Raw genomic sequence first — 21952 nt, forward strand, 5'->3', positions numbered from 1 at the left:
CCATCCAGTGACACTTGGCACTTGGGCTCACGCGCTTTGTTTAGCAGCAGAGAGCGGACGGAGTGGATGCTTGGAGCTGGACTTGAATACAGTGGACAAGTGGCCAGAAAGTGCTCCATAAATTCCAATTAATGCGTGGACAAAGTTATTAGGTTACGCGCGTTGGTCTACGTCTTCATCAATTTGCGACTGACTGACATTCATTTTTGTTTTCATTTAGCTTATTAGCAGAGTGGGTGGAGCGAAGTGGACATGTCAAGCGTAACAGCACCATAACTTAATTTAGTCCCCGGTTAACCCGGCTGATGAACCCAAACACTTCGAGGTCAGTTTTTGCTACAATCTGCATCTCTCTCTCTCTCTTTTTCTGGTCAGCAATCTCATCAGTATAATTACGGTGAAGCACACAAAAAATGTTCGCCAAGATGCAACTCCCGAAGGGTTAATCAGTAACCGGTTAGAACTTTGCAGTCTTTGGCGCTTAGTCGAGCGCAAAGCTTCAATTAACCAAAGGCTGGGCAATGGCCATCACTTTGTCAAAGTAATGAAAAGTTTTGTCGGCTGCCAAAGTTAACCAATTTGTGGCATTAATAGCTTAGCATCAACCAGGCAATCAGAGACCTTCAAAAACCTACCAACACACACACAAAAAGTGAAAGAAAAGTTTAATAGCATCGCCGTAGACTAACTATTGTAAATTTTCCTGAAAACTCAAACTGGATAATAGCATAATAACAGCGGTTTATGAAATAGAAGTAGTGAGAACATTTTTTAGAAACAGCAGTTTTCCAATACACTGAAAAGAATTTTGGATCCTCAAATAAGTTTCCCCTCTCCACTAGAGTATACGGAATCTCTTTCTCTTTCCATTCGATAAATTGAATACAAAATCCTTCTTTACTATTTGATTGAATTTTAGTAAACTAAATCGTAAAAACAAATCTTTTCTTGCTGTTTATTTTTAAAGGAGTTTTTCATCTATCTGTTGAAACAAATGGCAAGACAATAACACAATTGATTTACATACAAACACACAAAACAAAAACGATAAATTTTTAATAAATGAAGCAAAAGCAACAAGTGGTGTGAAATAAGTGAGAGAAATGGTTAAGAAATTTTCTAAAGGGGTGAAGAACAAAAGAACAAGGCAAAGACAATAAGAAAGAAAAGGCATTACGTATACGTAATGTGGGCAAGTGGCATTCCTGGCATACCCAACGCAATTGTAATGTAAAACAATGTGCTTGCTCCCTCTTCGTTTCTCATTCGTTCTCGTTCTTACTCTCAAGCAATTTAAAACTCAATAAAAGTTGCTCTATGAAAAATTACTTAATGAAATTAAGTGTGAAAAGTGTAAGAGAATCTTGTGCTAAGGGCCAAGACGAAGGCGAAAGCGAAAGCTTAAGGCACCCGACATTGTAAGTGTGTGGCGAAGCATAAAAAGCCAAATAGCAGTAAATAATAATCGTGCCATGACTTATTGGCTTAGCCAGATGCCTAGAATGGGTATAGAAAGTAGAACTGTTGAACAGTTCCTGTTGAAAACCTTCATTTTATCGGCTTAGCTGCTTACGAGCCAAGTAGAAATCTCTTAACCGCTTAAAGTCATTTTCGGTAAGACTATTCTAAAATATAAATAAAAAAGAAACAGACCATCACAATTATACTACACAAGAAGAGCGAGAGTCTTTATTGAAGCCATCCACAGGTTATTTATAAGTCAATCGACGCCCAGTTGGACGACGAACACTTGATTTCGGTGTAGATTTGTTACTTGTTGACTTTTCACTGGCTTCTGGCAATGTGTGCAATGAATTTAGGGCTGACATGTGCAGCTTAAAACCATAAAGACTGGACGAAAAAATATTTATTAGAAAACGGAATCAAAAACCTCACAAAAAGGTTGACTCACCGTGGTGTGTAACTCTCCTTGGGCTCCTCTGGGCGAAATTCAGGGAATTGCATAAAAAACATGTGCGGAAAACTAGTGCCAAACATGGCGCCATCTAACATGCCGCAACGTGAACGTGGATGATATATATCCTTACAGCAAGGACAATAGATCTTCACATGCGACTGACTATAGTAATCGAAGCGTCCAATTGGCAATACATGCTGGCCCTTACCATTTCGACTGCAAAAGATACGTGGACACACTCCAAAATCTCCGCGATGATACTTCAGGCACATGTCATTCATGCCTCTCATTGTCACAATGTAGCGAGCATGGACTAGGCCATACAATTTCGCAGCATCCTCAGCCACGGATTCACACAGATGTTTCCAAATGTCTGTATTAAACTCCGGTTCCGTAATCAAATTGAAGGTGCGATTAAAATTGACCACCGATGTCTCCAGTCCAGTTAAATTGAATTTATCCCTAATATAATCATTCGGCACACGGCAAAGAAACTCCTTTCCTCGTAGGCCAACAAACCAATTGATCCAACTTGTATCGCCAACCACCGATACCGACGAATCGTTATTTGTACTACTGCTACTTATTCATAAAAATATCACAATTATTAGTTGGATCCAACAATTTATTAACTTACTTACTTGTATGACATTCTCGTATGTGTCTCCAGAAGTGTTGCGAATTACTAAAAGTTAATCATTGACATTTGGGAATTTTAACCCATGGCTAGAGTTGTTCATCGGGTTTTATCGACAAAAATTACAGCCCTGTGAGATTTGATTTTGAGCTGTGACAATTCGTTAACTTGTAAAAACTCGAAAACAATCTAGAGACTTTTTAACTTAAACTTGACTTAAGGTTTTCTAAATACTTTTAAAGAGGAAGAATACCTATAAAGGTATTTCCTAAATAGTCTATCATCCTAAAATACTTCTCATTTAAAATTATACTCTAGTCAAATATTTGTGGTAGTATTTAAGGATTTAATATTTTATTATGAAGTAAATGTTTTTGAATTCAACTTCTTGACATTCAAATTTCGCTCCAGTTTTGGCGTTGAACATATATTTTAAATACATATCAATTCTGGAGTGATAAACAAAGCTAATTAATGGTTTAACTTCGTGGTTCTTGAAATATATATGGAAACAATCTACTCACCGCCCAAAATCTAATATCTTATATGATCGTAATACTATCTCCCCCTTTTTGATTGTTAAAAAGGATTAAACTAAACTGCCTGCCAGCCTGATCGACTGTCCTTAGACTCAGACTCAGAAATTCTTCACCTTTTTCTTACGTTCATTGCGTTATTGTGATTTTGGTTTAAAAGTATATAAAATTTGGAAACAGAATCGTCAAAAGGTCTTCTATAAGATTCCTTATTATTAGGTTTAATTACACTACAATTGGGCTTACTACTTTTCCAAACTAGCTAGTACAACTGATGTGAGTTTCTTTTGCCACATTCTCTTACATCAGATTTTGATTAAACCCCCAGGGTTTCCAACCTATCTAAAACAGGCTTGATGCCTGTCCGCATACTAGAAAAAAAAAGTGTGTATGATAGCCCAGGGAAGAGAAATAAAGGGGAAAAAAAAACAGGAATAGAGACCTAGGCACAAAAACGAAACCTAAAATTGAAGAACCAAAACAAGCCAACGCAAAAAACAGACTTCCCCTCTCGCTATGTGTGTGTTTGTAAGCCCAACGCATGTGTGTATGCAATTTTTTGGCACAAATTCAATTCCAATTTTCACTTAAAAGTTTTTAACTCGCTTTCCAGTTTGGCCGTAAAGCGTTCACCATCGTCCATGCAGTTCGCCATGAAGATGCCCTTGAGACAAATTAAGTGATTTGCTCCGCTTTACACACATTTTTTTTTTTCCTCTTGATTACTTTTACTACCAATACAGTAGCAGCAGGAGGAGAAAGCGAAAGAGAAGTTTCAAAATTAAATTGCTAAGAACAAGAAGCAAAAGAGACAGTATTTCATTTAGTATTAGGCCAATGGGCAAAACATAAATGGATTTAAGATTGAGTCAAATTATTGAGTTGTTGGGCGTTGCGAGCCTCCAGCTCGTTTTGTTTTTCAATCACTCCAACATAATCGGCTACAATTTGACGATCCACCATACGCAATGGTTGATCATACTTTAGGACGGCCACATCGAACTGACTTTGTCCCATTGGAGTGACTGTTATCATGGTGCGAACCACTTCCTTGATGGCCGTTTCCTCATTGAGTGATTTGCCCACACTATGCCCATCGCCATGCTTCTCCAAAAAACCGCGTACAGATTGACCATGACGCCCTGTGGCAGCAGCAACCCATTCATAACAGATGCCCGAGGGTTCGGTTTGATATAAATGCGGTTTGCCATTGTCATCGAATCCGCCAATCAAGCACGATACGCCAAATGGACGGCAACCATTGCTTTGTGTATACTTTTGCTGAAGTTCTGCTACATACCTAAAATGAGATAGACACTGGAACATCAGAACAGTTGTATTTAGAAGCCGTTTCCTACGTACCGTGATATGTAGTCCACACTAACGGCTCGTTCGAAATTCAAGCGATGACTTTGAGCCTCCGTTTGGGCACGATTACACACAATTCGAGCATCGGCTGTTAGGCCAGCAAACGTCATTATAACATGATCGTCGAGCAAACGTATCTTACGTATTGAACGCTCTTCCTGCAGATCACCAGCCGTCTTTCTTTCCACACCCAACAAAATGCAATCATCAGTGCGTAAGCCCACCTGTGAGAACCGGAAATACATAAATTAGAGATGGTACAATTTCCCAGCAAGAGTCATCAACGAACCGCTGTGGATCCTTTGCGTACTGCCTCCTGAGCGTATTCCACTTGCAGTAAGTGACCATCGGGGGAATAAATGGTCACCGCACGATCGTAACGTTCGCCCATTATTAAAATAGAAAATATACTTTTAATCTTTACAATATTGGAATTTTTAGAATAAAATCAACTGGAAAAATAAATAAACAAGAGTCTCAAAGAAGATTGACTACGAAACAAATACACTAGACGAGTACTTATAAAATTTTAGAATATAATTTAAGTATCACTTACATCTAGTCTCCAGACAATTAAATTTTCACCTTAAAAGTTCTTTTTATCATAAAAGTTGTGAAACACCGAGTCGAAACTGTTTTAATCAATTTGAAAACTTTTCAAGGGCATTAAAATCTGGAAATAAATATTTGAATCGTTATCTGACTTTAGCTTAAAGATGAGGCTAAAGATGAGAAAATAAATTGTATAATAAGAAGAGAAAGAAAAGTTATTATGAAAACAGAACAACAGTCCTTTGTTCCTGTCTATATATCATTACCTTAGAACAGTACCCTCTAAAAGTCTTCAATAGACTTCAACTTCAACTGACTTCAACTGACTTCGCCTTGGAAAAGGGCAATTTAATGCCAGAGACTCTTACAACTAGTGGTATTTAAGAATAAACCTATACTAATTATAGTAAATAAGTCTATCCATATTCATACATTCAAAGCATTTGGCCTCGCATTAAAGTGGCTGAGTTCGAAGGCCAGTCAAATGCGAAAGGGTAACAGTAGCACCACGACAAAGTTCATAGGGACATTAACTAGGTTTAGACACCAACATGGGCCTTTCACGCCACGCAGGGACTGGCCTTGCCATGAAGGAGCATAGTTTCTAATGCGCTTAGCTAAGGCCATGAGAGAATTGAGAACCAAGGGGAAACTTCGAGGAACACAGTGTTAATTCATAAAAAACATTAATAACTAAAACTATGTTTTATCAACTTTTACAGACCAGACTCTATTAAGGGAACAGCGAAAAGCCGTGGTAATTTAGAACGAAACTTTAATTAATAAGTTAAACTATGTTTAACCAGCTACAAGCGTCGACTGCTGCCGGTTTTAAGTATGACAAAAAAAAATTCATCTCTTGTTAGATCATCCCATTCCAACTTCAGTTTCAACTTTCACTGTCAGTCAGTTGTTGTTAAAATGGTTCATCATTAATTTTCACATACACACACACATACACACACACATACACACTCACATGAAACACACACTTCAACGCATTTAGGAGACTTCTTTCTCTGAAAAGCACTTGAAGCTATCCTGCAAAACCTTTGCTCTTGTCTTTATCCCCTAACAACATTTATTGGTCTTTAGCTCTCTGACGAAATGAGGTTCAGTCAAGAGGGGGTGCAAATGGCGGGGGATGCAGAGAATGAGTAAGAAAAACAACAATCAACACCATTTGCCGCTACAAATTAAGCTCGAAGCAAACAAATCGTGGAATCATTCAGCCAGTTAACCAAACCCGACCCGAAACAAACTCTACCGCCTCCCAAAACAAAGGCGTCTGCCCCAGCTAGAACTTGCCCCAAAGGCAATTTCGTTTTGTGTTTAGACCGAAGAAAGCAGGTTCTTTTCTTCGATTTGGGGTGAACGGTGCTTATCGGGCATGAAAATGGTGTGGGTGAAAGTGCTTAATCAAAATGCCTTGGAAACGTTGCGTATACTTAATTTTAGTTCTTTTGCCCCATCGACTGATGTGCCAATAACTACCTAATGAATTAAATGTTCATGTTGTTGTTGTTGTTGTTTTTCTTCTTCTTCTTGTTACTGTTGCATGTTTATGTTTATTTAATTTACAAGTATATTAAGCACTTTTTACAGAACTCTTGAAGGTCTTTGAAAATGAATAAGTTAATATTGAACATATTTTGTGAAATGAATTAACAAAAAAAAAAAAACGAAATTTTTTTGTCCAAAGACCGAATTATACATAAATAAATTATATTAAAACTGTTTTATTCATTTGATTAAATTATTGGCGAAATTACATTTTCTGTGTTGTCAATTTTGATAAATGTTTAAATAAATTCATTTAACTTATGCTCCAATCTGCATGCGAGCTATGTTTAAAAAGTAAAGCGAATTAGGGGAAAATTTTATTTGCAATGTAATGATAGATCAAAGTTTAAAAATATTTGGAAAAGTCGTTATTAGTTTAAAAGTTCTGATATCTCTAGGTTCTTTGTTTGTCTCTCAATCACATATATGGATTGATTATGAACTTTTAACATTCGATCATGAGGAAAGCAAATAAACCTAATATTTCTTAATACTAGAACCTAGGTAAATCGAAGACAAAGTACGATATGGAATGATAGTGATTGAAAGCTTAGGTGATTGCAGTGAACGTTATCAAAACTGCTTATCCTTCGAATTCGTTCCTTTGTTAAAGTCTTGAAAAGATCATTAAACACGATTCTTCTTTATGTAGAAGGATTCGTTGACTTTGGAAACTTCCCTCGCTTCGTCTGTAACAAATGCAGCGCGCAACCGCATAAAACATATTTTTTGAATTGTCTACCGTGGCAAAATAATTGCATTTTATGTGATTCTATTCATTTTGTGTTTACAATTCCTGTGTAATTTATTTATTTAGAGGTGCACCGTGGTATGTAGGGCGAGACGGGTGTGGGGTGGAAAGATGATTGTAGGGCCGCATAACGTAACATAGCATTGGCACGTATTTAATCCTACTAAGTATGCTGCCAAAAATAAAAAAGCTCGATTCATGTTCCCAGTCCTGGGTGATGCTGTTGGTCCTAGCTCTTCTCTGGATTTCAGGTCGTCCTGTTCTGTTCTGTTCTGTTGTGACAGCAGTCCTGCCTTTGCACACGGTTGTCATAAAATGTTAAATACAAAATTTATGGCAAACTGCGCGTTTGTGGCATACTAAACATGCGACGGCAATGCGGTTTACCCATCAGAAGCTGGAGACGCAAGTGGAGAAGTGGTAGAGAACTGAAACTCTATGGTAGATTCCGGGCTAAGCACATTAGCAAAATGAAGCTGTTTCGATTACGATTACATTTCTCTCAGATTTCGCTTGACTTTTTTGTTGCATTTGAAGATTTTGTTGTCAGCATTTGTGTGACACTAAATGAGGCAAGGGATAAGGATGATGATGTTAATGCTGATACTCACTGGTAGCAGCTGCTCTCACTAGTACAGCATTAAACTCTTTGTCCGGCGGTCAGGTGAGACTCGACACTAAAAAGTGAAACTAGGGGGAACTGCAACTACGTTGAAGTTACATTACAATGTAATAATTTGCATAGACAATGTAAACAGGAACGGAATAACAAGATTAAGCGATACACCGATATTTAACATAATGTGATAAGACTTACACAATCAAAGAAGATGAAAATTATGAATGGAAGAGAAAAGATTTATCTGGTTTTACTTATTTGTCGAATAATATACGTATAATCAATGTTCATAAATAATTTTTGATTTATTTCACCAAATATTTGCTTTCATTTCATTTGCTTTGCCTGGCTAGAAATCTGTTTCTTTAACTTAAGAAACTTATTTTTGGTATTTACCTCTCGCATAAGATTTTAGTTAGTTTTTTTTCTTTTAGTTATTTGCATGGAAGTCTCTGCCCTCAGTCAGCATGAAATCTTTTTTGGCTGACGACAGCAAAATGCAAACAACCTTTGACCATTGACTGCAGCCAACTCCAGGGCAACAGACATGACAGAAACAGAGCCATATCCATGTGTATACATATGTATTTGAAAGTATGTATGTATGTCTCATCTAAGTAAACAGTGGCTAGAAGAGGAGAACTCAGGCTCACCTGATGGCTTCCAGACTCACCCTCAATTCGCATTCACCCCAAGCCCTTTTAATAAACCGAGCAACGCACACGCCATTGTTGACTTAGTCCAACCATCCATGTCCTCTATTCTATGTGCCTCCGAAGTGCCATTTAGTGTCAACGAACTCATCCTCCTTCACGTACACACACACACACACACACACCTGGCCCCTATTGCCCCTCTTTAATCTCTGTACTCTTGTCCTTTCAGTTGCCAAGTTATTAAGTCGTTTGTGTTTATGGAAAAGCCGCTGTTAAACTTGAGGGACGTGATGCAGCTGCTGTTACTTCGGTTACGGTTTAGCTCATTATGAAACCCACACAGAGAGTAAGGCAACTGCTGCTGCCGGTGCTGCTGTCCAGCTCCAATTCGAACTTATTAGATCAAAGTTTGCCTAGATTATCCAAATTCCATTGTATTGAGACTCCCCACAACCCCATTCAATTATTTGGTTTCGAAATTTGAAGAACAATTTGCTGCAGCAGCTGCATCAACTGGAATTGTGGTAATTGAAATTCGTAACGCGAAACTTTATGCAATTGTTGAAAGTAAAGTTTAGCGCACGCAACTTTTTGAGTAAAGTGCAGGCAATTGCAGTAAAGTGCATCTACAACTGGTATTGCAACTCCAATCAGTCAGAGGGTCGCCCCTACCCCTCTCTATCCCCGTCACTTTTCTAGCTAAAAGCCAAATGGGCGACAAATGCTGTGCAAATTAATAGCAAAAAGGCTACGCACAGCACTTGAGGAAAGTATTGATAGATAAAAATGTGCAGCATGGAAATGGAAAAAAATAAGAGAAAAATACCAAATCAACTCAAGTCGAAGAATAGCAAAAACCAGAGGGCCGGGGCCAACTTCTTCCGTGCCGAAGTTCGTATACCCTTGCATATTTTTTATGTTTCTATTGAATTTGACTGACAATTATTTTATTTTAATGCAATAGCGTCAAATGTAACGAAGTTATTGTCGACCGATCGACGTTATTGTGAAAAGTCACTGTTGGTGACTTCGCCCTAGATCCATCTAAGAATAAATGGCTAAGTAAGTACAAGTCTAAGTACAAGCTTCCTTTCGTTCTCAAAATTAAACGAATTGATATAAACCCTTTATCAGGAAGGGTATGAAGAAATGAATAGAATAGAATCTTGCACTAATGGTCAACAATGATTGAGAAAGGCAAGCTAGAACTCCTCCGACTCCCATCGAAGGAGGAGTAGTAGCCGGAGCAGCTGCTGCAGGAGCAAATTGTAAGCGCTAAGGCAACTGTCACTTCACTCGACAGCTTCTCCTCCAACTGACTTATGTCAAATTGAAGTAGCTTCTTTTGAAGTAAGACTAAAAGCATATTTATATAACATAGGCGAGTGAGAAAGAGATGAATGAGATTTATGGGTTATATCTGATTTAGTTCTTTCAATTGAATATCGTATCATTATACTTGCTTAATCCTATGTTGGAAGAAGTATATAAGTTACTAGCATAAATTGCGACACCAGCTTGCTGCACGTTTCATTTAATTTATGCATTTTTGCCTTAAGCCAAAAACAGGTGAGAAGTAAAATAAACGAAAACGAAACTCCCAAAAAACGAAACTAAATGAAAGCAAACCAAATTACATCTAACGAAAGGAGAAGAAGAGAAAAAAACCACTAAATAATCAAACTAGATTCTGGACATGATGAGAGAGAGACAGAGTTTGCTGAGGTCCAAAATAAACGAGTCAATTGAAACACAGAAAGCAAACGAAACGCCAGCAGACACACACACAAAGCATAGAGGATTAAGTCCTTCGAACTCTTTAGGATATTAGCCACAAGGCGCAAACCACCACAAGAACCGAACGGCAAGGGAAGAGTGTCAGTCAGCGGGGGCATTTATGGCAGAAAATTCGGTTGGATATATCTGTGTCTGGGCAGTGGACTTTGCCTGTCAATACCATAGAGTTTTATATAGTTTCCTTTGCTAGAGTCCTTGCTGCATCGACCTAGGACGACGACGACACGCGACCCACATGCATATAAACATTTCACGGCTGGGTGACATATCAGCGATATTTTTATGGCCAACGTGCACTCGATTCGGCTTCCGGTGAATTCTCTCGCCCTCTTTCTCACTCTATCTCTCTTTCGCTCTCACTAGGTTTACATGGCTTAACAAGGGGAGGAGTCTGAAGGCAGCATGATAGTAAAAGAAATAAATACTGTGAGAAAATGTATCTGTACACAGCTCTTATCTGTATATAATCCACTTTATATTTTCACACTAGACCCCACAAAAAAATTGAAATTGAAAATAAACATAAATTTGGTTTACAAGCTAACAAAAAAATGGCGGAATTTTATATGGGTAAACATTGATGAAAGTTGTACAAGAATTTAAATGTTAAATGACATTTAGATTTCAATCGTTTCAATTGTGTTGTCACAATGAGACAGTACTTAAATTCTAATTTACTAATTATCTTGCCTACTGCCCCAGATAGAGTAAGTCGGTCATATCCCTACATTATATCTCTTTATTTCCGATGAGTAAGTAAAATAAACTATAACTTCAAATCATGTAATCAATGATGAAATTTACTTACATTTGTTCAAAGTATAATTGTGGTGAATAATTCAATTAAGAAGTTTACAAAATCTATACCGTCCAAAAGCATTGCCCCAAAATGTAGGCAATACAAAATATTAAACGGCATTTTGCGGAAGTGAGATATTTCAACTTTGCTCCAAAATGTAGGCACCACAAAATGAGCAAAAATAAAGAGGGAAAAGTCAAGGATGTGCTGAAATATCAGATAATCCCTATAAGTCATATTCTTTGCTTGCTTCACATATGTTAAACTTGCAAACTATTTAGCCAAAGCGGACTTTAAAGTGCCTACAAATAGGTGACCACAAGTAAGTTAAAGATAATGTTTTTAGTCCAGCAAGAATTAAATTTAGTCTTTATACGCATATTTGTTCAAAATTTGATAAATTATTTTGCTGGAGAAGTAATATATGTATATGTACATTTTGTTTTTGTTATTGTGTCAGCTGCGATGGCAAAACAGCTTTATTTAATTGGCGAGCTGGTTGTAGTTTTTTTTCCTCAAAACGGGCGTTGCCTTGGCAAAGTTTATTAACTTTATACCATGACAAAACACTTTGAATTTAGCTTGGCGGTCGTCCCTTCTAGTCATCTAGTATCCTGATGTCCTGCGGTCCTTTAGCTCATTCTCACTCCTTGTGGCTCTCTCTTTCTCTCTCGCTATGTTGATTGTCTGCAATTCATGGCAGCTTTCGAATTTCATTGTTGCATTCCAAGCACTTTGAGCCGAGCTAAACTTTTACCAGACGTTCGTTGGCTGCAATTTTCTTGTCCATGTCCCATTGTCCGTGTCCGTATCTTGTCTATGTCCTGTCATCGTTTTTGTCGTCGGTCTGCTGTCTGCGATCCATCGGTTTGGTTTTGCCTGATTGCAAACACAACAATTCTCACTTGGCCTGCAGCTTCCCAATGGAGTTGGAAAGTTTATTATTATTATTTGGCTTGTTTCGCCTTGTTTTCTCGATTTTTGTTTTTATTTACCTTTAAATAAAATTTCTCCTCAACGCTTGATATTTGTTTGCCCAACAAACAGCAGGACTCCAAAAGATGCTCAGTATTTATATATTTTTTCGTCTCTTGCTCTGTAATGGATAGCCGAGAGACTAAATGAGGCATTAATGCGAATTTTAATTGACCATTAAAAAAAAAACATTTAAAAAGAAATCACTCTCTATTGTAATCCCTGAAAGGAATTTCAATATTTCTTAAGCTAGGAAACTTTGAGGAATTTATGGGTCAGTTCTAGCTTTAAGTTATGAAACATTTTTGCACACATTTTGCGGTAAGTTTTATTACTTTCACATTGCCCACAGCAGCACATGCAACACAGTCACCCAGAGATTGCCGCTTGGCTGGAATGAAAATAAAACCTTACTTTTGCCCTTTTTGTGTGTAGTGGGGGGTTGAGGAGGGGAAGGGGAATAGGAATTTAAAGCAATCAATGCGGTTTAGTAAACACAATTTCGGTTTAGAATTCATTATTTGCCTGGACTGACACAATGGTTAGCAGTAGTCAGTGGTCGTTGGGGCACAGCGGGAAACCAATATTTACAACCAATTTTCCCTTTTTTTTCATTAATTTTATTATAAAGTTACTTTCTGTTTTTTATCTCATATCCTTGTAAAACTAAAAAAAAGGATTACGAATCACACTGCGCAGACAGTCCCAGATGAGGGACGGGTGGAAAGGGGAATCATAAAGGATCACCAACTTTGCTTTGCGATTGTCGATGAAACCAGCCATAACGCCAACTCGTGGCCTGCGGATAGTTATACCTGACATCCGGAGTTCTGTCATAACGTTGCTCTAGATATGTTGTCCTTTGGCCACTGCGCAACAGTTGTAACTCATCGTGTGGCACTAATTTCATGGGTGGATCCCGACACTGACAATGACGAAAGTTATTCTGTTCCACCTGCGAGAGGTCATAGTCAAAGATGGCCGAGGACGAAGGACGTATAATGCGGCGATGAGACAAAACATATGTGCCCTGACTCAAACCGGAGGGGTGAACCCACCGCGTTTTATCCATTGCTATGGTGGTAGAACGTTGTGCCTTCAATAATGACACAACATTGTCAATGGGCTTAGATTTTGCTTTACCACCTCGACTTCGCACATGAATGGACTCCGTCTGGTTGGTTTTCTCGCTTGTTCGCTGCTTAGGTTTAACAAGTGGAGTTGCAGTACGTGTTGTAAAGGTAGTTTCTACATCTTTGGGCATCGGCCCTGGTCCAACTGGTAAGATGGCTTTACTCCGCCATTGGCCCGTTTTGTTTCGCAAATCCTTAGTGCCAACAGACTGTCTGCGTGTATTTTGGAATTTCGTGGAGACTTGTGTATTTAGAGAGCTAAACATTTTTTTTTAATGTCTAATTCAGTATGAGATCTGAATGAATATTTTTTGACAACAAAAGTGAAGCCATTACCAATCGTTATTGCTTTAATGATTGGAAAATTGATTGAGGGCTGCCCTCAAAACCAATAAAACTGAAGTTATGAATGACTCTATGAACTCTGTCCTTCTGATCGGAAATTTTTTTATGCTATGTATTTGGGCTAAAATAATTTAAAAATTATACTGTGAAACACAATTACACTGGAAGTCAGAATTAGCCGACCAACACAAATCGTTTGATATATTTTTCACAAGCAAAGGATACTTTGTGAAAAATAAAATAAAGAGTTTTAATACAAAAGGTCTAAATAGGCCTTTTATTTCCTTATGTTTGGCTGAAGTTATTCTAAATTCTGTGAAATGAGAAAATTTTCGAGGAGAGTTCGTCAACGTTATAGATCCGAAGTTGCTGGAGAAAACGATACAACATTCTCAAGTAAAGATAATCTGATCACTCTAATTCGTTTTTATGCCGGCCACGAATGCCTTTGGAATCAACAAAATCCCGATTATTATGACAGCAATAAACGCAATCGTCTCTGGTCTTGGATAGCCAGACAATTTGGCCCCAAAACTTCCAAGTCCGATGTTGAATTTGAAATACAAATTTTGCAAAAACGTGCCCTGCAAGAATTTGAACGCATAGAACATTTGCGAGGAATGGGATTGAAGTGCAATCCGACCTTTGAGCTGATAAATGAGTTTCAGTTTCTTCTCGATGATGAAGAAGAGGTAGCGTGTATTTAATTCTAAAGAGTATTACAGAAAGAATGTAATATAATGCTTCTTTAGGTTAATAAACAAGCATCAGTCGAGGTGGAGAAGGATTCCCCACTTCAATCCAAACAAGTGTATTCCGAAAGTGCTGAAACTAAGAGTATTCAAGACGTAAATGTATTTTGTTGTAATCTTGAAGAAGAACTTTCACGATTTCCACCAAAAATTCGTTTAAAAACTCAGCAAAAAATTCTTTTCATCATGAATAATGCGAGGAATCAGGTTGATAAAAAATCTAAGAAATTCGTACACTGGAGTATATAATATTTAAGTGAATGGCAACCACTTTCCACTTCATAAACGACTTGTAGTGAACTTAGGCTTCAAAAAAATACAAATATTTTTTCCTTCTGAATCCATACCGGCCGTCAATAAAAATTACATTTGTCCCCATTCATTTACATTGAAATTTAAGTTTTTAGACTATTAGGCTTGCTTTTTCGCATTTGTTAAGCTTGTTTTAAAGGTCTTATATATTCGATACAGAAGCCATAACTCAAAACATTACAAGAATTTCTTTAAATTCGTGATTTTGAATATCTGAAACGCCTTTTTTCGATTAATCAAAGCATACAAAAAACTTTTGTTAATCGCTATTCTTTATTGCGAAACAAATTTACAAATTCTTCATTTATTATCTACATATTTTTTAGTTCCATATTTAAGCACACAACAATTAATTATTGTTTTAAAATTATCACGTGGTTTTTTTCTTTCATTTTCGTTTTCTTTTATTTTGTGTTTTCAGCTTAATTCATTTACATAGAGTAGAAATCAACATTTCGCTTAATGATCACAATCAAAATATATATATAGATAGTAGTAGTTGCTAATATTGTAGGGCGAGGCGGTTTGATGCCGTTAAGGGAAGTGGGAGCACACACGCTGACACGCACACTATTATTTTAATTGGATTGAGGGATTGATACATTAACTAAAAAAAATAATATATATATTCCTCATATAAAACTAATTGCAAGTAATGTTATTTTTTAAAGTAACTCAGATGCGCTTTATGCTGTTTTTTTGTCGCGGTGCTGCATGACTCCTATACCCCAAATTTAAATACAGAATGCGATTTTCGTATAGGGGCTTAAACTGCTTTTTCTAAGTTGTAACAAATATTCATTCAACCAATCAATCGATTCTTTAGACACATGTCTCGAACATTCTCCTCAAAGAACTCTTCCACGACACATCAGCTTTAGGTACACATCATCATTTTAGGCTTCAGGATTCGTTTTCTCCCTTCACCTGTGAGGTGCATAGACTCTTATTCTGACTTGGTCAGATCAATTTCTTTGATGCGCCTGTTTTAGATGATGTGGCCGAGATACTGGCCGATGCATTTGTGGTCGGTGGCTTCGTCTTGGGTGTGGATGTCGTTGACGGTTGTATCGTAGGCGGCAGACTTATATTACTGGAAGGCAGAATATTTTCACGTAATTTGCTCTCCATAGTAGGAGAATTACTACTTGAGCCCTTTGCATTACTGCTTGACCCTCCGCTGCCTGACTGATTGCTGCCGTTGGATCCCTTTGTCGTGGGTTTTGGACGACCAGAACTAGGTTTGTTATCCGTTGGCTTGGGGGGAGTTGAACTATTTAAATCCTTGGCCTTATCCAACAGATTGGGTGCCTTGTCTGGGGAAGCGGGCTTGGTAGAGAGAAAAAAATAATATATTATCAGTTAGGTAAAAACTAAATGGACCTACCTCAGCCTTTAGCACCTTGGCCTTGTCCTGGGCAGGTGATTCCACAGCACCGAGTTCGGTGGCAATATCGTGAATCTCTTTGGCCGAATCATGTATGTCATCCACAATTTTAGCCGTATCCTTATCCGGTTTTACAACCTCAGCCTTCAGCTTTTCAGCTTCCTTCATACTCTTGGCAATGGCCTTTTCGATCTTTTGCTCTGCCTCTAGTATTTGCTCTTTATCCAATAGACAAATGAGCTCCTCAATAGCTTTCTCGCTAAGTTTAATATTATCGCGACCAATAGATTCCATTACCTGTAAACGTAAAAAGGTGCTATCTTAAGCATTCTAATCTGCATTATTAAAAGAAAAACTCACCTTTCTTATCTCATTAACAGTAACAACACCATCTTTATCGGCATCAAATTTATCTAGAACGGCTTCGATGTGACGTAAACGTGCCTCGTCGCTTGTCTCTTTGAGTTTCTTGATATTCAGCATGAGATCATCAATGCGTACGATTTCCTCATTGCGCCGCCTAGTGGCCTGTTTGGAGAGCAATTCCGTGAACTCCTCCAGCTGCTTTTTGTCTATATTAACGGCCTCACTGTCTATACTCTGAATCACCTTGGTTATCTCATGAACAGAAATAGCACCATCCTTGTCCGCATCCAATTTAACGAGTAAATCCTCGACAACTTTAAAACGTTCACCATCGGAGGTTTCTTTCATTCGTTTTATGGTAGCCACCAACTCATCGATACCAACTACAGGTTGAGACGAAGGAATACCACTTACAGTGGAGCTATCGGAGGCATCAGCCTGTTTGATCTGCTTTTGGCGATGCTCTAGATCATTTAGCACATGATCCAATTGTGAAATCATTTTATTGACCCGATTGTACAGCAATTTTGCAGCACGACTCTCACGCACTGGCTCCTTGACAACTTGTCGCACTTCACGCAACTCTTCTACATCTTCCTGATAGTCCCGAAGCTCTTCCTTCAGTTCCTTAATAGTTTCCTTTTCCACTACCAATTGTTTATCGGAGGACAGAGTCTTAAGGGCATCGGACAACAGTTGGACATCGGTGGATGATATACCCTTGTCCGTTTCGGGTGCAGCTACCACCTCCTGGTGAAGTGGACGCTGTGCCTTGACCAGCTCCTCGGTAAAAACATAAGGAGCCGGTTGCTCATCCTTCAATGCTGTACGCTTTGCAATAGTCTCCTCATGCTCTTCCTCACGCTCCTCACGAATCTTGCGCTCCTCCTCACGAATGATCTCAATTTTCGTCTTATTATCCACTTTGCCTTCACTCTCGCCAATGGCATGCCTGGTGTGTGCACCAACGGCATCGGGCAGCACTCGCATTGTCTCCTTCAGCTTGTCGGTGGTAATGCTATCATCAGAAATGAGCATGGCCCGCGACAGAAGTAGCAATGTGGGCGGCACCTGCTCATTTAGGCTAAGATCAATCCATTCCTTGAGCTGGAATCGCAAACGTTCAGCCGTCAGCCCATATGCACGCATGCCTCGAGATTTGCAGGCCTGTTGCAGTTCAAATAAATCCAATGAATCGACGCCTTCTCGTGCAATCACCCGATCATCGGTGGCCAAAGAACGAAGTTTCAAACGCAATTGGAATCGTAACAAAGTCGTTGTGCCAATTGTATTTAATTCCAGAACACGACACAGAGCAGCCAATTGCTCCCGCGATAGGGAATCCAAAGTTATTTCATCATCGAAACGCTTGGCAAACTTTATAATCTCCTCGGTGCTGACATGATCATTGGGATTTCGTATCTTTCGAAAGAAGGCCTCAAATTGTTTGGCCTCCTCGCTGCTGTGTTCCTTGTGCTGCACTGGCATTTGATCGAGAGTTTTTTGCAAGAATTTCGCCACCTCCAAACGCACGGCCAACGATTGTCTTAATCTCTCCTGTCGATCTTTGGCCGTTTGGAACGTTGAGGGCAGCATGCCCGGAAAGAATTTAATGAATACCGGCAATAGCAGCTCCATAAAAGGCACAATAACAAATACCGAAAATGGTATCAATCGGAATAAATCGGAGGTGGTTCTCTGCAATTGCTTATTCTCACGCCTTGTTAATGTCTTGCCATTTAGTACGCGCCACAATAACTTTGAACTGATGGCCACATCGATGAACAGCAAACGAAAACCATGATAATAGTGAACCAATTCCTCCCAAATGCGTTGACTAAGTGGTTTCTTAGGTTTGGCCACAGCCTTATCACTAGTTTGCGTTAAAGCTGATGCTCCTCCACTGGCTGCGGTCGCAACATCACCACTTGTCTTATCCTGTGCCGTCGCCGATACTCCAGCTGTTGTGGCGGCTGCTGATGCTGTTACCTTAGCTGCTACTTGTCCATTAGCCACCTCCTTCATAATCTCCTCGACTTTTTCCTTTTGTTGATTCTTCAACTTCTTAACGGTAACATCAATTTTCGAACTTGAAGACTCCGAAAGGGATCGAGATGAATGAAAATCTCGAAAGCCATGACCAGAAAAATGATAACCATATTGATGCTGGGGATGATAGCGACCAAACGATTCTAATGCCATTGACGAAACGGATCTTCGTCTTAGCATTTGCCTCGAGTGTCGAACTTCTTTACCACTTGAGGAATCATTATGAGGCAGGTGATCTGTGTACTTCGTCGAGCTGCAGGCTCGGCAGTACGTTCTAAGATCTGTAAAACAAAAAACAAAAAAATTCATTATATACACAATCTATATTATTTATGAATAAAAGACAATCACGTTTTCCAACAACAACAAACAAATTAATCATGAACAAACAAAAAAAAGTTCAACAATCTTGAACACCCGGCAAAAATGAATAATACAAAAAATATACTACATATATAAAAAAGCGAATTCGATAAGCAATACTTTCCACATGATTTACTTCGACTACCCAGCCGAGACGAACTGATAAAGCAAACGATTAGTAGAAAACAATCAAAAAAATTAGCACCTTGGAGATTATATAAGGAGCAAAAAGAAATCCACAAAAAGAAAATTATCTATGGTGCAATACTCTATAAATAAAAACTGTGATGCAAATTTTTGCACTCTCCCTTTTTTCCTTTCTCTAAATTTGGCAAGCGATCAAGGGTAAAATGCACAACAAACTCAAAGAAACAAACGATTTTTTTTTTTTTGCATTAATGAATGTTGATCTATCTATAAATTTTTGCGTGTGTGTGTGTGTGTGTATCTATTGTTAACTGTACTTAAGTGTGTCTACGGCGTCGTTTTGTCTACGTAAGTAGTCAGACGGGTACCTGCTGCATACACCTGCACAGTTTTCTGAAGAAAAACAACAATGGTCTATTTGCGCCAAAAAAAAAATTGGTCTTAGGTTAAAAAATGCATTTTCACAAATTCTTGGACCCCTTACAAAAATGTCAATTTTCAAAGATAGACAATTTTCAACTCTTGAAAATTTGAAATAATTTGACTGGTAGTTACTAAAAACGGACTCGGCTTAAACTGGGCCTCTAGTAACTCTAGAACTATCATAATCCTGTACGACCTAAAGTTTCTATTAACAAAACTAACTTCAGAAGTACTGTTAATCAAACTACAAACCAATTGGTTAGACTTTGGTCAGCAAATCTAAAAAAAAATTTCAATTGATAAGACAGAAGAGTGGCGCGACTAAGAAAAGCGAGAAATAAAGGTAAATAAATGTGACAAAATGAAAACAAGTGAAACATTTGAATAATTAGCACAAAGCTTCTAATAATATCTTGAGAATGAGATCATAAGTTATCACCTGAGGGAAATTTTTGTAGAGGAAAAATTGCCTATAGTTGATAGGGAGAGGGAAATTTAACAGCTGATCACTAAAGTGCAGTCAAAACAAAAACAAAAAAATGGATACGACGCACAAGTACACATACATACACAACACAACACACAAACACTAACATATATACATTGGGTCTCTTGATGTGTAAAATCAATGGAAAGTTTTGTGGGAATTTTGTTATTGCTTTTTGTTTTGATTTTTTGTTGTGGTTGTTGCTTCTACTGTTAACGGCACTTACATCGCTTATAGAAATTCACAAACACAAAATTCGAATTCGTCCCCTTATGTCGCAGCAGGGCATTCATGTTTCTGCGTTAGATTATCTTTGGGGGGCCGTGTGGTTGGCGAGACGGGTGGAGGGGGGGGATGGCGGCTCCTCTAGTGCCAATTCAAATTTCGAGTAATTTTCAATTATAATTTTGAAATTCCGACTGTCGACGGAGTGTGTAATCTTTGAATTAGTTGTCGTTTTTCACTTTCTCTCCAGTCTCTTTGTGTTGTTAATATCTTGTCCCGTTTCCTTTTTCTTATCGCGTCGCTTGTGTGTGTGTGGTTTATCCAAGATCTCACTCTTGCTCTTGTTCTACGCCTAAAAGTAAATCCATTAAACAATTAATTTTGTGATTTGTTTTCCATAATTAAAGAATAAAACAATGTAATATTTTGTGTATGTGGTTAAGTTGTTAACGTATATATGTATGTACATATGTATATATCAGCACACATACACCAACGTCAACATGGCGCGATGTTTCGCACACTTCTTTAGAAATTATTTTCTTTTTAGACAAAAAAACCGAAATTACACAACTACAGCAACAAATTTCGAATGAACAACTAGTTGTTGTTATTAATTCTACATTTCGCATGAGGTAGCAGGTAAGTTGTCATCATCTTTTTCATATCAAAATATATTCAATTAAATATATATCTGACTATTATATCTAGTTTATTTTTACCATTTACTTTTTAACGTTCGTTTGTTTTTTTTCTTTTTTTTTTTACTTTTATTGTGCTCGTCTGCTTTCGCTTAGTTGTTTCAAATTCGCTTTGCTATTTTGAATTCGCCTATTCTACTCTTTTCTTTATATCTATCGATAAATATCGACTAGATGGCCCTGCCAATCTGTTATCATCGACTTGGTTGCCGTTACTATTTTAACATTATCATTTTTCATAATTGGTATACTTAATAAATTTACAAAGAGTACTTACATAATTCTGTTTTTGTGAACAATAATTATAAGTAATAATACTCATATTTATTTAACAGAGCGTCTCATTTAAAATGTTTCAGAATTGTTGGATGCTAAGAAGTTGGATATGTATTTCTTAGTGTCAGGTCAAAATGGTTAGGACTTCGAAAAGCTGACAAAATATACATATATGTTTATTTTTTAAGCTGATTCAGCATTATATACGCCTAAATATTTTAATATTTTAAACCCTAATTAAGTGAAATTCGCAGCCTGTTTGATGAAAAAATATTTGTAATTATAAATCCATTTTTAACGGCAGTCAGACTTCATATATTTAAATATAGTGGTTCAGTTTTAGATGGGGTTATTGGAAATTAGCATTAAAAAACAGCGATTTCCCATGTCCACACACATTAGTACTGCTGTGAATTGAAGTTATAATTAACACCTCCCAACCTACAATGATGGATGGGACTAATATCCATCGTAAGTGCATTTGCCACCAATCCAGTAAATGACAAACATAAATTTATGGTGTATCAACAAACAGATTGTCTGGTCATTGGGACTTTTTATTGTCATTGATTCAAGAATACAATTTAAACACATTCGAGAAGTGAAACTCGTCGCAAGTGAACTGTTTCGAATGGCATTACTTAAAATGCAAGTGTGGTTAAAAATTGCTCTAATATTTATTGTTTTAGACCTACCGGTTAATGGGCTAAGGCACATACTCGAACGTATTAGAATCGAACAAAACTATGAGTCGTTACTGCTGCTTCAAAGCTTCAATGATGATTGCTGGAGCGAACTACAAAAGAATACATCCG

General features: G+C 37.8%; 3 protein-coding genes and 1 long non-coding RNA gene across 7 annotated transcripts; 1 reads left to right on the forward strand and 3 right to left on the reverse strand.

Moving 5' to 3' along the window:
* Window positions 1-1661: 1661 nt before the first annotated feature.
* Ssl (Suppressor of Stellate-like) lies at window positions 1662-2675 on the reverse strand. The gene is made up of 3 exons (XM_068290850.1): window positions 2560-2675; window positions 1913-2497; window positions 1662-1851 (listed from the first exon to the last, which is right to left on the reverse strand). The coding sequence occupies exons 1-3, from the start codon at window positions 2568-2570 to the stop codon at window positions 1710-1712; spliced, it is 738 nt and encodes a 245-aa protein (XP_068146951.1). The 5' UTR covers window positions 2571-2675; the 3' UTR covers window positions 1662-1709.
* Window positions 2676-3877: 1202 nt separating this feature from the next.
* Prosalpha4T2 (Proteasome alpha4 subunit, Testis-specific 2) lies at window positions 3878-4946 on the reverse strand. The gene is made up of 3 exons (XM_068290397.1): window positions 4749-4946; window positions 4454-4683; window positions 3878-4391 (listed from the first exon to the last, which is right to left on the reverse strand). The coding sequence occupies exons 1-3, from the start codon at window positions 4848-4850 to the stop codon at window positions 3950-3952; spliced, it is 774 nt and encodes a 257-aa protein (XP_068146498.1). The 5' UTR covers window positions 4851-4946; the 3' UTR covers window positions 3878-3949.
* An 8929-nt stretch (window positions 4947-13875) lies between these two features.
* On the forward strand, window positions 13876-14783 carry LOC137577740 (uncharacterized). Its single transcript, XR_011032471.1, has 2 exons — window positions 13876-14341; window positions 14402-14783. It is a non-coding gene; the product is annotated as an uncharacterized lncRNA (long non-coding RNA).
* Window positions 14784-14967: 184 nt separating this feature from the next.
* On the reverse strand, window positions 14968-21311 carry Letm1 (Leucine zipper and EF-hand containing transmembrane protein 1). Of its 4 annotated transcripts, none has more exons than XM_068289673.1 (5): window positions 21139-21311; window positions 20162-20512; window positions 16461-18796; window positions 16101-16397; window positions 14968-16042 (listed from the first exon to the last, which is right to left on the reverse strand). In XM_068289673.1, exons 2-5 carry the CDS (start codon window positions 20226-20228, stop codon window positions 15674-15676), a joined length of 3069 nt encoding a protein of 1022 aa, XP_068145774.1. In that variant the 5' UTR covers window positions 20229-20512; window positions 21139-21311; the 3' UTR covers window positions 14968-15673. The 4 variants fall into 4 exon arrangements, with proteins under 4 accessions (XP_068145774.1, XP_068145773.1, XP_068145775.1 ...); XM_068289672.1 differs by lacking the exon at window positions 21139-21311 and adding an exon at window positions 20883-21002; XM_068289674.1 differs by lacking the exon at window positions 21139-21311 and adding an exon at window positions 20890-20959.
* Between the last annotated feature and the right edge of the window lie 641 nt (window positions 21312-21952).

This window comes from Drosophila tropicalis, unplaced genomic scaffold (genome assembly GCF_018151085.1).
Source record: "Drosophila tropicalis isolate 14030-0801.00 unplaced genomic scaffold, ASM1815108v1 contig_593, whole genome shotgun sequence".
NCBI classification, from domain to species: Eukaryota; Metazoa; Arthropoda; class Insecta; order Diptera; family Drosophilidae; genus Drosophila; species Drosophila tropicalis.

What these genes read in the sequence shown, in the direction of transcription:
- Ssl (XM_068290850.1), bottom strand. An exon ending in AAGGAGAGTTACACACCACG is followed by an intron (nt 1,852 to 1,912) that starts GTGAGTCAACCT and finishes TTTTTCGTCCAG; the next exon opens with TCTTTATGGTTTTAAGCTGC.
- Letm1 (XM_068289673.1), bottom strand. Translation starts at nt 20,228, where the DNA reads ATGAATGCCCTGCTGCGACATAAGGGGACGAATTCGAATTTTGTGTTT. An exon ending in TGTGAATTTCTATAAGCGAT is followed by an intron (nt 18,797 to 20,161) that starts GTAAGTGCCGTT and finishes TTTGTTTTACAG; the next exon opens with ATCTTAGAACGTACTGCCGA. An exon ending in CTGTTAATGAGATAAGAAAG is followed by an intron (nt 16,398 to 16,460) that starts GTGAGTTTTTCT and finishes TTACGTTTACAG; the next exon opens with GTAATGGAATCTATTGGTCG.
- Prosalpha4T2 (XM_068290397.1), bottom strand. Translation starts at nt 4,850, where the DNA reads ATGGGCGAACGTTACGATCGTGCGGTGACCATTTATTCCCCCGATGGT. An exon ending in TACGCAAAGGATCCACAGCG is followed by an intron (nt 4,684 to 4,748) that starts GTTCGTTGATGA and finishes CGGTTCTCACAG; the next exon opens with GTGGGCTTACGCACTGATGA. An exon ending in AGTGTGGACTACATATCACG is followed by an intron (nt 4,392 to 4,453) that starts GTACGTAGGAAA and finishes ATCTCATTTTAG; the next exon opens with GTATGTAGCAGAACTTCAGC.